This window comes from Danio rerio, chromosome 17 (genome assembly GCF_052040795.2).
Source record: "Danio rerio strain M-AB ecotype USA chromosome 17, GRCz13ab, whole genome shotgun sequence".
In the NCBI taxonomy this organism is placed as follows: Eukaryota; Metazoa; Chordata; class Actinopteri; order Cypriniformes; family Danionidae; genus Danio; species Danio rerio.
The window spans coordinates 21,560,807-21,577,396 of record NC_141037.1 but is presented as its reverse complement, the minus strand read 5'-3'; the positions used below and the strand labels follow the sequence as shown (position 1 = coordinate 21,577,396).

Sequence of the window (16,590 nt, the reverse complement as noted above, 5' to 3'; positions counted from 1 at the left end):
TAACGAAGCCTTTTCCTCATAAATACAAAAATATTAAATAAAATAAAATCAATAATTTTTGTTTTATAGAAAGCCAACTCTTTTCCTTATGATTATCTTTTTGTTTCTTTTGGGTTGTGCAGTTTAATTCACAGAAATTCTACAAAGCATGTTGTACACTGCAGACTCGCAGACTTTTTTCATGACATCCATAACGCATGTTCATTTTTCTCATTTAAATTATAAAAAATGCTTACAGTTTGATATTTTTTTGATCCCATACAGTAACTCTGTGGTCAGTTGTTTCAGAAAATATAAACAAATGTTTCAATGTAAAGTTAAGATAAACTTTCTCTGTGAATTTATGTTTTAAGATTTTACTCCAAATGTCACATCCATACCGCTGGAATTGCTCATTCACATTAATTTTTTAGGTTAGAACTAGGTTAGATTTATCATAATATTATTGCCAGAAGACGAGTTAATTTAATTAAGCTTATTTATTTATTAATTTAATGATTCGTTTACTCATTGAGTAAACTCATTGTTTTTATCTGAGCATTTGTTTTTTTACTAGCTTTTATTTTTATGTGAAATGATGTGCATAAAATCTGATTTTTTAATTGAAGTTTTAATCCTTGAAGGCAAGCCTGTAGATTTCACACACTTTGCAAACTTTGCACGAGAGTCATGGCAGTTAAGGAGCCTCTAACCACAGTCAATTATTCACAACAAAATCTGACAAAAAAATGATGGTGCTTTTGCAGTCTGTCGCCGCATTACCTCCACATATTGAATGAAAAGAGCTGAATCTACGTTTAAGGCATATATATCACCTTGATATTATAAAATGCATTAGCTATTGCCATTATTTCTGACACAAGCATTTTAAGAACGAAACTTGAATACTGCAAGTGAAATAACTGACTGTCAGAGATGGGGCATTATTTTAAATGATCCAACTCCCCAAATTCAGTTGAACCTTTAGAAATATAGCAGGTTTCCCTTGCTCTTCATCATCATCTTCCTCTTGTTTCAGATGTCGGAGGTCTTCATGAACGCTTTAAATCAGAACCTGATCCAGTTTGATCTGAAGCCTGACACGCGGGTCACTGTGTCTTTGTCTCAGCTCACATTGGGTAAGACCCGAACACTAGTTTCTGTTATTAAGGCTTTAACAGGACAATTCTTGTTCTCTGATGACCCTTCCCGAAGACCACAAATGTCTATCGCATTGAGTTCTGGTTTAATTGCACCCTCACTGTAGTAAAATACAGGGCTGTCAAGTGATTATGTGAGGTGACTTTACTCCTGTGTAGTTATATAAGATACACGACCTAATCACATTGGTGACGATTCGTTGTGGCAAATCTTTCAACCCTCTCTTGGTGCTAAAAATCATAGAGAACAGGTACTCCACCTTGGACTTTAGATTAATATTGATAATGCGGAGCCTGTCTGAGCATGACCAATATAGTGAGTTGGAAATGACATTACGGGATCATAAAGAGTGTCTCTCTGCCACATATAATTCTACCCTTTTCAGACACGGCCATTTGTCTTCATTGCTCCGAACAGGAAAAGGTTCAGATTGCCTCCTGCATTCTGCCGAAAGGTCACAATCATCATGCGTCAACCCTCAAAGGGCTGAAGGATGAACTGCAGTGTGTTTGTGTGTGTCTGTGTGTGTGTTTGAGAGAGAGAGAGAGAGGAGCAACTGAGACAGTTTTTTTGTATTACTAAAATGGATATGCTTTTCATACTACCATACATGCTCTGAAAAACAGCACAGTGTGTGTGTGTGTGTGTGTGTGTGTGTGTGTGTGTGTGTGTGTATGTGTGTGTGTGTGTGTGTGTGTGTGTGTGTGTGTGTGTGTGTGTGTGTGTGTGTGTGTGTGTGTGTGTGTGTTTGTGTGTGTTTCAGTTGATATACCAAACTATATACATAGTCTTCCTTTATTTCTACTTAACCAAAGATTTTCAGCAAAAATAGTTTAAATCATTGGTTAATTTGAGCTAGATCTTTCCAGATCATGTTCCGAAAAATGTCTGATATTCCTGTTTGCGTTTGAACACCGAAAATAAATAATGGCATAGTGGCCAACCTAAATAATATTTGTATTTCAAAATGGCAAAGAGGCAGTCAAGCATATTTTCATTTTTTTTAAACCATGAGTAAATATGATATGACCTGCTCAAATGAGATCTTGAGAAGATGAAATTGTGCGAATGGATCAGGGTAGCAGGAGACAGAAGCAAAGCGATCTCAAGTTAATCAGAAAACATGACAGAAGAGCTAACTGTGGGCTCTTCTTGAAAATTAGACTGAGTGAGTCTTTTAATTGTTATTTCACTTGGCACATAACACTGAAATCAACTGAAAAGTCAATGTTTATACGATTTATGTTTGTAGCTACATGTCTTTATTATTTATGACTGGCCTACATTGTTGTATATGGCACAAAATAATTAAAGACCGTTCAGAAATGTGAAGCTCTTTTTTAATGACATCATGTTCCGGGAAAAATGAAATTCGGTCATGGTAACTTAAATTTTCTGGTTTTGTTCTGTGAATTATTCATTTACAAATTAAGCACTGTTTAAAAACAATTGTTTAATTGACATTTTGAGGGAGTAAAATTATTTTACTAAAGATATTTACCTTAACTACTTGCTAAATACTAGCTATACTACTTATTAAAACTATTTTTCAATGCATTTCAAGTCTTTGAAGATTTGTTTGTGCTATGTAGCTGTTGAATTAATCTACTCGGTAAGTTATTTAATAATAAGTTGTTATTTATTATACTGAAAAACCACACTAACATTTTTTTGTAAAATATTGTTCGGTTGTGAAATTTTCAATTTTAAATATTAGATTTTAGTCTTACTTTAGGTCTCATTTTACTTTGTGGTAGTTAAAAAAAGTGCACGCAATGTGGTCATTTAGGAAATTACAGTACATTAAAAGTTTTAAAGTTATAGACTAAACATATTTAAGGAAAGTTTTGATTATGATGACGAATACTTAAAAACAGTTTATTTAAAAATGGTTAAAATCAATGACATGCAAACTCCACACAAAAACGCAAACTGAATCAGCCGAGGCTCGAACCAGCGACCTTCTTGCTGTGAGGCGACAGCACTACCTACTGCACCACTGTGTCACCACATCATTGACTTAAATACATATAGTAGTTTTATAAGGTGTATGCATGAATGTACAATTTATTACATTGATTAATGAAATGACCAATATATATTATATAATGTTTGTATTTATAAACATTTTATATAATGCATATAAGGTAAATAATGTATGATACATTCAAAATGCACACATTACATTATATATATGCATATATATAGTCTATCAGGACATGTGATGAGACATTGAGTTTAACTGGTTCTGCATATGTATCATTGCCTGCAGCACCTCTGGTGGACTCCAGTGTTTTGCCCAGTGGCTCTGCCATGCTCTTACTGGTTTCTCTGGGCCTGCTGGGATTGGCCATTCTCTTCATCTACAAGTTCAAACGGTAAACCTCAACAAATCCCACCTAATTATGCACAGTCATTTTGATATGGCAGCCGATCTTGACAAATGCTGCACACGCTTACTCTTACTGACATCGGTTTCCTCGTGATAGTCTACTTGGACTAGAATGAATAAATGCATCAGTTTTTTCTCCTCAAGCCTAGTTTTGCTTCTGTCTGCTCAGTAAGATTCCTTGGATCCACGTTGAGACAGAAGACAGCCATGAGAAAGAGCCTGAGATGATCAGCGCTGTCGGACAGGAGAAGAACGGCACACGTACAACAGCCACTTCCTTCACGTCTTGCAGTGCACACAACACACACACACCGTGTCCATTAAACACAGGAACACACAACAGCTTCAGCCATCTGCCACCACCAAGAGAACTGATGGAGAAAGAGCTGGAGGCTCACAGCACAGGTCAGACCCCTGGTCACACCATACACTCTCTAAATATTTGTTGAGTCTTTGATAAATCTGATTAACAACTTACTGTAGTTCCAATAAATACTGTTTTAGAAGTGCTTTAGTATAATTAAGTGAACTTACACAAAGTTTAAATGTTTAAAGCTCAAAGGGTGATATTTGACACTGGATAAATAAAAAAATATGTGCTTCAGCCTACATTTTTGCAAAATCACAATATAATACCCTTGAACATAAATATCATACCCTTTATCATCCTTAAAGATATATTTGACTGCACTTTCTTAACAAAATAAACGCTATGATATTTACAGGGACATCTAGCCAAATAAAGGATTAATTTCAAGCAGTACTTTGCACAACACCAAATAAACACAAAATGTCCAATACATTTAACTCGCCCATATATCTCCATATGTACAACTCTTGTTTGGGCTCGGGTTTGCGTCCAGTCAATCAAATTTCCACAAAAGAGGACAAGGCAATATAAAATCAAGGTGAAACTATATGCAAATGCTCTACATGCACTTTTCTCTTCTGTTTGCTTTTGAAAACACTATTGGTTGGATTTAGGGAAAGGTTTAGGTCAGTGGTTCGCTAGATGATCTGTACGACAAGCCCAGCCTTGTGGACATGTACAAAAAGTACGAAATGCACCCTAAAGCCTCCTTTCCACTGCATGTGACAAACGACAAGCGTCAAACCAGAAGTCATTAATTTCCAATGGAGAGTAGTACGGTAGCTGCGTGGAGTACTGATCACGTCTGTATCCGGAAAATTTGAATCGGAACTGAACTGCGGATATTTTGAATTATTTGAACTACTTCAAATAGACCGTATGCGACAGTATGCCTGTCCAAGCAGGTCTGTGCGCACAAGATGAGAAATATTTTTGTTATTTCTTTTGTTTATCAAAAAAAAGTCTATATTGAAAAAAAAAACATTTCTATTTATAAACGAGTAATAATAAATATTATTTTTTTATGTTGTCTCCACATTCCCTCCAAAATTTGTTGAGGTCTATGAGTTTCTAGTATTCATTCATTCTACCATGGTGAATGCACAGAGAATTAAGGCTCTATCTTTTGCACTCCTTTATTTCAAGCAGCTTCTCTCCCATGGTGCACGACAATACTGAAAATTCTATGCGACTGCCACAAAAGGGCGTATTCAGTCAATCATGTCTAAATGTCATGTGCAGTGAAAAGTAGCTTAAGAATCAGGTTTAAAAAAAATTCATGTAAACAGCGCCATCTAGTGGATTTGTAATCTGAAATGTGCAACAAAACATAACTGGAGTATTTTACCTTTCGTTAAAAGGTACATATTTCCAATATGTAATATGGGACATATTAATGTCCCTAGGTTGAACAACTTCTATTCCAGAATTTGCTCTTTATAGCCTACAAAATACGGCTAGTATGGACTACAATGAAGATTACTTCTTTCTGAATTTGAGACATCACAAAACCAAGCATTTACATAACCCCAGATGCCCGGGTGTAACATTTCCTTTCAAAGGGCACTAGACATTTAGCAGATCAAAACACAATTTAATACTACTTCAATCTTCTTACTACTGTGTTTAATTCAGTATTAATTCTGTGTTTTGCTGGCCAATTCTTTTTAATTAATCTTGATATTTACAATACAATACAATATTTGTGTAAAAATTAGTTCTTTAAGTGTATTGTCAATCAACGTCATCCCTTTAAATACAATTAAGTGACTTTTTATCATTTCACATCAATAATGTGTTACATAAAAGTACATATTTAAAAATATATATTTTTAGAAGTGAAAGTAAAGTACAAATGTTCATTTCATACAATTAAGTGTTCTTTCTTTTCTGTCAGTTCTTTTCTGTCGGCTTTATGTTTATAAAGATGCAATTTGTGCTCAAGGAGCAGAACGAGAGACGTGCTTGTTTTAGTGTGTATCTGTTGTTGTTCCTATACGTGAGGTCAGTGGATGGACCCCAATTCATTCATTCTACTTTTATTACTCCGCTGTCAGAGAAGGTGATTGTCTTCTGAGTGTCCCAGGACTTTTTGATTCACAGTAATCAAGGACTGATCCCATGACACTGAAGTGGAAAGCATTGATCACAGACTTGCCCTTGCTTGTTGGTTGCAATTACAGTGATTTTCTGCTTTTCTGTGTTTCTCTGTGTGTTTGTGTGTGTGTGGGGGGGTGGTGTGTCGGTGTGTGTTTTAGGCGGCCTTGGGGCTGGAGAACGCTTAAGGACCAGACAAATTCCAAACTGCACCAATGTCTGAAATGATGAAGGTTTGATGATGAAACATCAATTGTATTAGATGTATAATTATAAAGTTTTTTATGAAGGGATAGTACACCCAAAGATTTATTCATCCTCAGGCCATCTAAGGTAGAACACGAGAGAAGATTTTTAGCTGTAGCTACAGTTCTTGATAATTCATAAAATGCAAGTCAACTGTTACTGACAATCTAAGAGTATGAAAACATATACAGGTAAAACAAAACTCATACACGTGGCTCCTGGTGATACATTGAGCTCTTATTAAGCAAAACTGAGCATTATTTGTAGCTTTATTATCTTTAACCCGCATCGTCTGCAAACAAAATGCATGAGGCTGAAAAGATAAAAGATAATACTGTCAATAATGTTTAGTTTCAGTTCAGACTGCATGATTTTAGCCCTGACTTTGACTCGCTGACAGATTTTGAGAAATCGCAGACAAATGCCTGAAATCACAGCCAAATTGGTGTTGTTCAGGTGAGTAACAACTATCAAAGACACGATCTGAGAATCGCTGATGAGTCGCTGACACCCGTCAGATATTTGTCATGCTAAATATCTGAAGCTGTCTGCGATTTAAATTATGTTGTGTGAATGTGTTCAGATTTTTAAAAAAAACAACTTGATTACCTACAGCCAATCAGAGAGCAGCATCTATTAGTGTGGGTATCTGCAGGCCAGTGGGAGGATAGTGGAAAAGTTAAAAGTGCTTCTTTTTAGTCTATTGGACCCAAAAAAGGGTCATGTAAATGTCATGTAAGCAATACCACAACTTCAACCGGGTCAAAAAAGAAAATAGTTGAAGAGAAATTCAATTCCCTTCAAAACCCAGATGAGCAAAATGAGTACATTTTCTATCCCTCTAAAGGCTTCTTTCTCATTATTTAGTTAATAACAAAAGATTTACGACCTGAGCTCGCATTGTTTCCTTGTCACTTCTCGTGTGTGTTTGGTTGTGAGATGTAGTTTGCAGACCGGACAAAGTTGTTGGCGATACTCCTGTTGTAAAGTCATACAGCGTGAAACCCTCTGCCAATTCATCTTGCAGTGTCAACACAGCAATGACGGAACAATACCCCAGATAGTCATACAGTGTGAAAACATCTTTGACACGATTACATTGAAAATCATGCCGTCTGAACTCAGCATTGCACAGACTGATAAAAAGACCTTCATTAGCCATTGGTGTTAATTTTGTTTTGCCTACATTTTTTTCTCTCTTATGTTCAACTAAAAAAAATAAGATCTTGGTTGGCCTGAGGTAAGTAAATTAACAGCATTTTTTTCATTTTGGAGTGAACTATCCCTTTAGATATTTCTGTAATGTGGTACTTATGCCTTTATATTATTGTGGTGTTTTACATTTGCGCTCTTTAAATGAACAATTCCTTAAGTGTTAATGAAGGTATTATTGATTACGGGTGTAAATTAATTTCTATCAGAAACTGTAAGATTATATCATATTAGCACTTAAGGAGTATTTATTTTTCACCTGTAATCTTTCCTAAAGGAATAGTCCAAAATGTAAAAATTTGCTCAAATATTTTGCTATCTTGTGTATAGATTCACTAAAACACTGTGTGTGAGGGAAACAAATTAAACACAGCGGGTTTAAAAAAAAATAAACACAGGCCCATTCTGAAAACGTAGCCCTATATACATTTCTGGGGATCGCAAATTATGTCGCCAGAAGTACATATGTATGCATTTTGTCTTTAATACGAATGGTACAGGGCGGTATAATGCCACTCCTTTTCATGCTATCACTGGTTTTCTTGCTGCTACCTGTTTGTCCAGTTAGCTCGCCATATACATCGGTGGACTTGAGACTCAGAGAAGTTGACCACCACAATGGGGTTCGAGTCCGGCAAAGAACGGTTCCAGCAAGCAGTTAAGACAAAAATTAGAATTCAAAAAATAAAGTAAACAAGTAAGTAACAGGGTGACAATTTGGTAAAATCTGTAAACAGGGTAAAAATCAGGTGAGGCCTTTTCTTTTTCTGGATTGCTTTTTAAACTGTGGGTTGGGTTTAGGGAAGTTGTGGGCGATGGTCAATCAGTGCTTTTGAAAACACTATTGGTTCGGTTTATTAAAGAAGGAAGGTTGATCAGTCATTCAGTCAGTCAGCCGACAGCAGCCTCTCGTGGATTTACGTGAAAACAGCAAGCACGAATGGCACTCATGGGAGTAATTTGAGAAGTGTACACAGCGGCCTTTGGTGGATTCGCAAAAACAAAAACTGCAAAAAAAACTACCGGCTGGGACATATTTGGCGCTCTCTAGAAATGTGTATATCCATCATTTTCAGAATGAGCCTGGGTTGAAAAAAAATTAACCCATTGGTGACCACTTTGACATCTGTGTCAAATACACAAAACCTTGACATCAATTTGACATCCACACTAGGGCTGAACAATATATCATTTGAGCATCGATATTGCAATGTGGGCATTTGCAATAGTCATATCGCCGGATTAGATTATTTATTAAAGATTAAATGATAAAGATATTATTAATTTTTTGTATTTTTTTATTATTTACACAACAATAACCATGTTATTTTACATTTGATTGTTCAATTTCTGTGCATAACTACAGAAAGCCATAAAACACTGTTTGTATGTTTATTTATTATTGCTAGTAATTTATTATATTTTTTGCAGATGCACTGCAATAGAAAAAAGACTTGTTCATCCCAGTCGATATAAATTAATGAAATATTTCCAAATAGAGTTGTTCAAATTATCTGGTCAAATTTTATTCATAATAAATCGCATATATTGCAATATATTTCAGATTATTAAAATATCGTGCAACCCTAATGACCATCAAAATCGCAACACAAAAAGTATCAAGATATAACAAATTGAATTAATCTAAAACATTGGCTCCCGAAGTGGGGGAATGTAGAATGACCATATTTTATCCATAACCTACTGAAGATAAAAATATTAGTTTTTTGTTACAACTTTTTTTTCAAAGGATTGCGTCCCTTAAGGTAGTTACATTATATTATAGACACAGCAATAGCATCAGATGCAGCAGATTGATTTTGTGGCACAAGGTTAACCATTCTGGCACATTAACAGTACTCACATACATAAAAAAACTAACAAAGAATAGACATTGGCCTATTGGTGTGTGTGTGCCATTGCATGCAAGGTTTCTATATTTATAACCACCTCAGATGATATTGCGGTCACGAGTCACTGGTATTAGGGCTGAGCGATTAATCGGAAAGTAATCAAAATCGACATTCAAAAACTATAATTAATCTAATTTTTCCAGGTACATTTTTCAAAAACTTTACCTACCGTGTGTGTAGTCACGTGACTCCGCTTTGTTAAGGCTAATTTATACTTATTATATTTTTCTGATATTATACTTCACATACCAGCACACCTCTCAAAAAAATGAAACTACACATCACAATGACACGTAGCACAAGCGTTGTGATTGGTCTGTTTTAGGCAATGATTGTTTTAATTTCACACTACATTAAAAAATCTCTCACTTATAATATGTGAGCATATTTACTGTACAAAACTTGTCATTGAACTATGAAGGCAAAAACATAAAATAAATAAACAAAATAATCATTTATTCATCGAAATCGAAATAAAATGTTCAATAATCGCCCAACCCTGGTACTGTTATTGTGGGGTCACGGGCTGAAAAGTTTGGGAACCCCTGATCTAAAAGTTTAAAATCCAAATTAACCCTGGATTTTGTATCCCTACAATGCATGAAAACTACCTTGATGTCAAAATGACATTTAATTTCTGCGTCAAAAATGAATTATAGAACAGAAACTTCAGAATCTGCTCTGATCAGAATCTGCTCTGATAAAGGAAGGTATGAAAATTTTGAGCAAATTTAAACTTTTGGGTGAACTATTCCTTTAAAGTGATCAGCCAAACTGACTTATACTTTCTTAGCAAGGCACCAAATTCTTTTTGTAAAAGTACGAGATCATTCTCTGCATGCTAACTTGTAGATATTTCAAGGTTAATTGCCTCACATTTGTATAAAAGCTCACTTTTAGAGATCAACAAACATGTTACGCTCTCATACGCAATCGATATTTAATCTTTTGAAATCTGCTTATAGCTTTATGTATGTTTATATTGATGCTTACCTCATCTTAATTAACGTCAAGAGGTCGTAAGGAGCATGATTTTAGGATCGAGTAGACGTACATGGCACAAATAGAGGTTGGTAACTTCATCTGTGTAGAAGCCTCATCTGCTGAACGTGTCCATTTGTGCCTTGGCAATGTGTGTTTCTATAGTAAGACGGCAAACATATGACATTTAATTTGGTTAGTATTCACAATACTGTACTCCTGGAAGTATACTCATTTAGAGCGCATGTTTCATCACTGCTAATAGCTGACAGCCAGTTTTATATTTGACTGTGAACTGAAAGTCACTTTAATCTGAATAAATGTATTTTTACATTAGTGACTGCCCACTGATTCTTTACAATGGCATTTCTGCAACAGCCGAATGGCCTGTGTGTCCCAATTTCTCAAAGCAATTTCCAAACACCCATCATCTTTTCATTTCTCCAGTAAATAGCGTACAGCAGATGACCTGTGACACTGAGAAATCTTTAATAGGATCACATTAAATGAAAGGATACAAAAGAGCTGCTCTGCTCAAATGAAAGTAAACACTGGGACCAGACATAATCTGCATTTTTCACCATTCCAGCTATATTTTATATTCACTTTTATTTTTACTTTACTCTGTTTTTTCAAGTAATGAAACATGGTTTGCTTCTTGCAGGGTATATGTACAAGAATCAGAATAAAATTCAATTAAATTTTTTAAGACTCTTTCCATACATTTTAAGACCTCCTTGCTGATATTTTAACTTACATATTCACTAAATACTGATAGTAAGAAACTAATCCTAAACTAAAACATTTATTCATATACTGAATAAAAATGCTAATCCAGCAGGTAGCACCTATAGTACAGCAGGAATAACAGTGAGTACATTTACATCGGCACCAAAAATCTGATTTTAACACGATTAAGATTGAGGGCTCTATTTTGACAGTCCATGCGCAAAACGGAAAGCGCAGGACGCCAAAGCTTTCAGGGCATGTCAGAATCCATATTTGGTAATTTAAGGACGGGAAAATCAGCTTTGCGTTGTGGCGCATGGTCTAAAAGGGTTGAGTTTATTTTCATAATGAGTTATAGGTGTGTTTTGAGAATAAACCAATCAGAGTCTCATCTCCCTTTCCCTTTAAGAGCCAGCTGCGTCGCGCCATAAGTGCATTTGCTATTTACAGGACGTAAAGTAAGTGAAAGTGTAAAAACTGAGCATTTCACAAGCAAACAGTTAACAGTTTTTTTTTTTTTTTAACAGAAAACAGTTAAACAGAGCATCTACCGCGCAAGAAAGAGATAATCGCTCTACTTTCACTTTCGGTCTAGGATAGGGAAACCTTTACACACAGACATCAATTAGCCTATAAATAATTAATTTTTGTTTGTTAAGCGCAAATATTTGCTTCAAAACTATTTCTAAATTCAGTTCTAATTTCCAGCAAACGAATAAATGAACAATAATAACGAAGTATGTTCAAAAACCTGAGTTATATCCTAAAACACATGCTGTGCCCCATATGGTCTAAAACCTGACAGGTGGGCAAGTCTAAGCTTGTTTTTAATAAAACAAATATAAATATGAATATAATAAATAATACTGCTAATAAAAATAACATTATACAAAAGCAAATTGTTATGAATGAACTGAAAAAGCCTCCCGAGATAAAGAAGGCAAAAAACTGTGGTTTTTCATATTTATGTAGGCTAGAAAATAATATGTTTTGTAATATTTTAATCTTTTATATTTATATCCTATATATATTCTCATTATATCCTACATATAGGCCTATCTTTAATATTAAAATTTTTTCATATGTAAAGATGTTTGCGTATTGCTGTACATCTTCTGTGTAGGCTATTAAGCAGTGTGTAAGCGAGGCACAACTCTGCGCTGTAGTTTAGACTGGGTTTGTTTTGGTCTAATGAAAAATCTATTATAGTTTCTCAAAATAGCAACGCGCCAGCAGTGCGCCTCCGAATGTCTTCCTTTTTAGACCAGAATGCCTATGGGCGCACATATGAGCGCAAATGCATTTGCTATTTAAAGAGCGTGGCGCAACGCCTCGAAACGACTCTTGCGCCAAGCTGAAACCAGCAAACAAGTATTGCACCGCGCCTTGCGCCACATTGCGCCAAGTGTATGATAGGGCCCTAACACTCTCATTAAGAGTCTACCATGTAAACAGCAATTTTTTTACTAATTTATTCCGATTGAGGTCATAATCGAAATAAACAGAAATCGAAATATTTTCACCTTATTGAAGTGCAACACAGACATGTAAACACCTTAATCAAACTATTACCGTCATGTAGGACTTGTCGCTGCATTTTGTGACAGGATAGTCTATACACACAAGTTTGTTTGACCCAACATTATGAAGCTGCACCTACTGAGTCAGTGAAAGTCCACAGACATAGCGAAATGCAGAGGTTTTTTTCTTTCCATTGGGAGTGCGGAAGGGTTGGGCTGATAAACGATGACATCGTCCATTGCCGATGGCTGACAGACACCACGATGCTGAGCTGGCATCGCGACCCTCTGCCCCGCCCTCGTTGCAAATCTGCTCATGAAAAATACCCACTCAGGCCTCATTTACACTTATAGGTCTTAGTTTTTAAAAGGCCTTTTAAAACGAAAATGATCCACATCCACACTGGCAATTAGTATTTCTGAGCAGCCCTCCTTCCACACTACCGCTGAAAACGCACATCACGTGACCACACACACACAGGCACATACAGACGCACACACACTGTCATGCGCTCAAGGCAGCGGGTCCAGGCATTCAGCGGGTCAGTAGACTGCTTCAATCTTTCACTTTCACACTTGTTCTTTGTAATTTTAGCGAACACCTCAGATACTGTTGGCTGGTTCCTGTTGGTTGTGTACCTTTTTTATCGACGCCATTAAAACGACATAGATCACTCTGCCTATTCATGCCTATTCAAAAAGTGATTGACAGGTGATAATTATGTGTGTAACATCTTTATTCATTTACTGTATAATTTGTTTATGGGTAAAACAAAGACCATGCGGGTCAGGTAGTTAAAACGGTAGGCTACAAATAATTGATTCGTTATGAATTAATTAATTATTTATAATTATGACGATGATGCCGACGATGCCATCGTCCATTGTGATGTTTCATATTAGACATCGTATACGATGCCAAATTGGTTGACATCACCCAAACCTAGCGTGCGGTATCAAATTCCATTAAAACAACATCCATTAAAACTGCCGGACTGCAGTTAAAGTCGAAAAATATATAATGAAACACCTAAAATTACATGAAACTCCAGAGAAAACGTGGATATCTTGGTATCTTGGCAATGATATTCATCGAATTATGTGTTATAACATGCAAAACGAGATCATGAAAGGAACATTCAAAAAGCAACCCATGTAAACACCTTATTATCGTCTTATTTAGATTAAGGCAAATAATTTGATTACTGATGTCCATGTAAACATAGTCAGTGTTTCCCTGGTTACTGCAGTAAACAAAGCAGCATGATGTCAAATCTAGCAGGATTTAATCAATTTCCGAAAAACTACACAACATCCCAATATTCAAAGAATAATTTTAGGCAAATTGTAGCATACTGATACAAAATGTTATACCTTGTAAAATAGCATATAATACTTTTTAATACTTTTCAAGGCATTAAATTTCTCTAAATTGATTTATCAACTTTTAATACTTTTTAAGACCCTGTGGACACCCTGTTGCCAGTCATTGTCAGGTGGTAAAGCACTCTCATTTTAGAAAACGTCTGATTCTGATTGCACAAAAACTTGTAGTCTTGCATGATCAGACAACAACATTCTGTTTTGAATTTTCCACAGACAAAAACTTTTTTGATAAAAGTGAAGTTGGTCAGTTTTTAAACCCAGCGGGCACCTGATGTCAAAACAACATAAAAAAAAGTTTAGAAATGCAAATCAATTTGTTGTCAAAACCTTATTATGCATTTGATATACACACATTGATGCCATTTTGAACACTAAAATAATGACAGGAAAAGTATTATAATATAGGATGTAGGAGCCATACATTGTATATTGGCGATTGGCCACAAGGTGTCAGTACGACACTATATAACTGTGGCTTCACTGCATGGAGGAAGACAGTGTTGGTAGGAAGCACACAGTTTTTGACCGTATCGTATGGTATCATCTCGTAATTGAAGGTAACAGAGAAGTGTGCTTTTAGATAAAGGAAAGCGATTGAGTAATTCTGTTGATTGGAAGTTGATTGGACAATAAATATGTTTTTATTTGCATCTATTTGCTTACGGACTCTGACTTTTTACGCGTTAAAAACTTGCTCACTCTACCAACAATAGCGGCATTGGTAAGCCGCTACATAGGAAATGTTATTATTCTAAAAGCTTCGATTTCAAATTTACGCTAGATTTTGTATCCCTACAATACATGTAAACTACCTTGATGTCAAAATGAAATCTTACTGACATCTAATATTGCTATGAAAAATCAATTACCAGACAGTCATGTAATTTATTTTTGAAGGGTTTTTGATGTTGTTTTGACATCAATGTAGTTAATTTACATCAAATCTATTAGCATTTTTGACATTTTTTGATGTCGTTTTGACATCAAGGTGCCCTAAGGGAAAGCATACAAAGTTGAATGAATAAATACTTTCATTCCATAGGGATGCATTAAATGAATTAAAAGTGACAGTATAAAGACTTTTGAATAAATACCTTTCTTTTGAACTTTCTATTTACACACACAAACACAAAAATATTTCCTATGTTCCACACAAATATTACACAGCAAATCAATTTAATTTAGCACTATTTAGTAGTAAGAATTACTATTTTACACAATACTGATTGCAAATTTATCATTGATAAAAATGTTTTAACACAATACTACCCCATTTACCCCTTTTGGATTGATTAACATATATATATATATATATATATATATATATATATATATATATATATATATATATATATATATATATACATAAATATATACATAAATATACACACACACACACACACACAATTTAAATCACAATTATTAGCCCGCCTTTGAATTTATTTTTCTTTTTTACTTTTTTCCATACAATGTTTAACAGATTAAGGAAATTTTCACAGTATGCCTGATAATATTTTTTCTTCTAGAGAAAGTCTTATTTGTTTTATTTCAGCCAGAATAAAAGTAGTTTTTACATTTTTTAAGGTAAAAATTATTAGCCCCTTTAAGCTAGAATTTTTTCTCAAATGTCTACAGAACAAACCTTCATTATACAATAACTTGCCTAATTACCCTAAACTGCCTAGTTAACCTAATTAACATAGTTTAGCCTTTATGTTGCACTTTAAGCTAAATACTTGTATCTTGAAAAATATCTAGTAAAATAATATTTACTGTTATCATGGCAAAGATAAAATTAATCAGTTGTTAGAAATGAGTTATTAAAACTATTATGTTTAGAAATGTGTTGAAGAAAATCTTCTCTCCGTTATACCGAAACTGGGGAAAATTAATCAAGGGGCTAGTAATTCATGGGAGCTAATAATTCTGACTTCAACTGTTTACGTTTTATATTAGCCATGTGGATAAATCCCAAAAAAATGACATTAAAATAACAAACTTTCAGAAATCACAAAAATACTAAATTAATTTGACAACATTTTTCCGACATTAATGTAACTTCAATAATTAATTTTACAAAACAAAATGGTTACTACATGCCTGCCTGCCCTGGTCCAAAATGATCTGTACACAAACATTTAACATTATAAGCAAAAAATATATATTTTAAGGGGTTTAAAGCACTTGTAAAGTTTTATTCCTTTACTAAAATAAATCAAAGTATCTCCTACAAGTGAATATGAACCCAAATAAATTATTTAATTAAGCAAACACCCACAGATCAGCATTTTTTAACAGAAAACTCTAAATGAATCCAAAATAGCTCAGTATTTTAAGAAGGGACACCAAAAGTGCATCTGGTGAACAAAACAGGAAATAAATAAAAGTCTTCAGTACTGTATGTAAGGGTTTTGTGACTGCGGGATCTGCTGAAGCTGTTCAAAGACTCGGTACACAAAGGAAATGCAAACAGGCCTCTATTCAATATCCACCCATAAATGTGCAGACTGCTGGTCTGGACAAAGGCTGTCTAAATATCCTGCACCCAGCAGCCTTTAGAATGTCATATTTTTCATCATTTTAGCTCTCTCTCTCTCTCTCGTG

The 16,590-nt window shown here is 34.8% G+C and overlaps 1 protein-coding gene and 1 long non-coding RNA gene across 7 annotated transcripts in view; one reads left to right on the top strand and one right to left on the bottom strand.

Annotated features, from left to right (window-relative positions):
* sorcs3b (sortilin related VPS10 domain containing receptor 3b) overlaps positions 1 to 10,687 on the top strand; it is a 109,638-nt gene extending 98,951 nt beyond the window's left edge. For both annotated transcript variants that reach the window (XM_087290337.1, XM_087290336.1), the window contains 4 exons: positions 1,019 to 1,118; positions 3,413 to 3,518; positions 3,702 to 3,937; positions 6,161 to 10,687. In XM_087290337.1, coding sequence (XP_087146463.1) covers positions 1,019 to 1,118; positions 3,413 to 3,518; positions 3,702 to 3,937; positions 6,161 to 6,222 — 504 coding nt within the window. In that variant the 3' untranslated portion in view covers positions 6,223 to 10,687. The remainder of the gene's footprint in view (positions 1 to 1,018; positions 1,119 to 3,412; positions 3,519 to 3,701; positions 3,938 to 6,160) is intronic.
* The window catches only part of LOC147833062 (uncharacterized), a 173,899-nt gene that overhangs the window by 106,389 nt on the left and 50,920 nt on the right, over positions 1 to 16,590 (bottom strand). Inside the window, exons 4-5 of one of the 5 annotated variants that reach the window (XR_015513331.1) lie at positions 12,506 to 12,910; positions 10,487 to 11,280 (exon numbers count right to left, since the gene is read on the bottom strand). The exons of 3 other annotated variants lie outside the window; for them this stretch is intronic. This is a non-coding gene — a long non-coding RNA (uncharacterized LOC147833062). Of the gene's footprint in view, positions 1 to 10,363; positions 11,281 to 12,505; positions 12,911 to 16,590 lie in introns of those variants that run through there. One more of the 5 variants, XR_015513333.1, reaches the window with a different exon arrangement.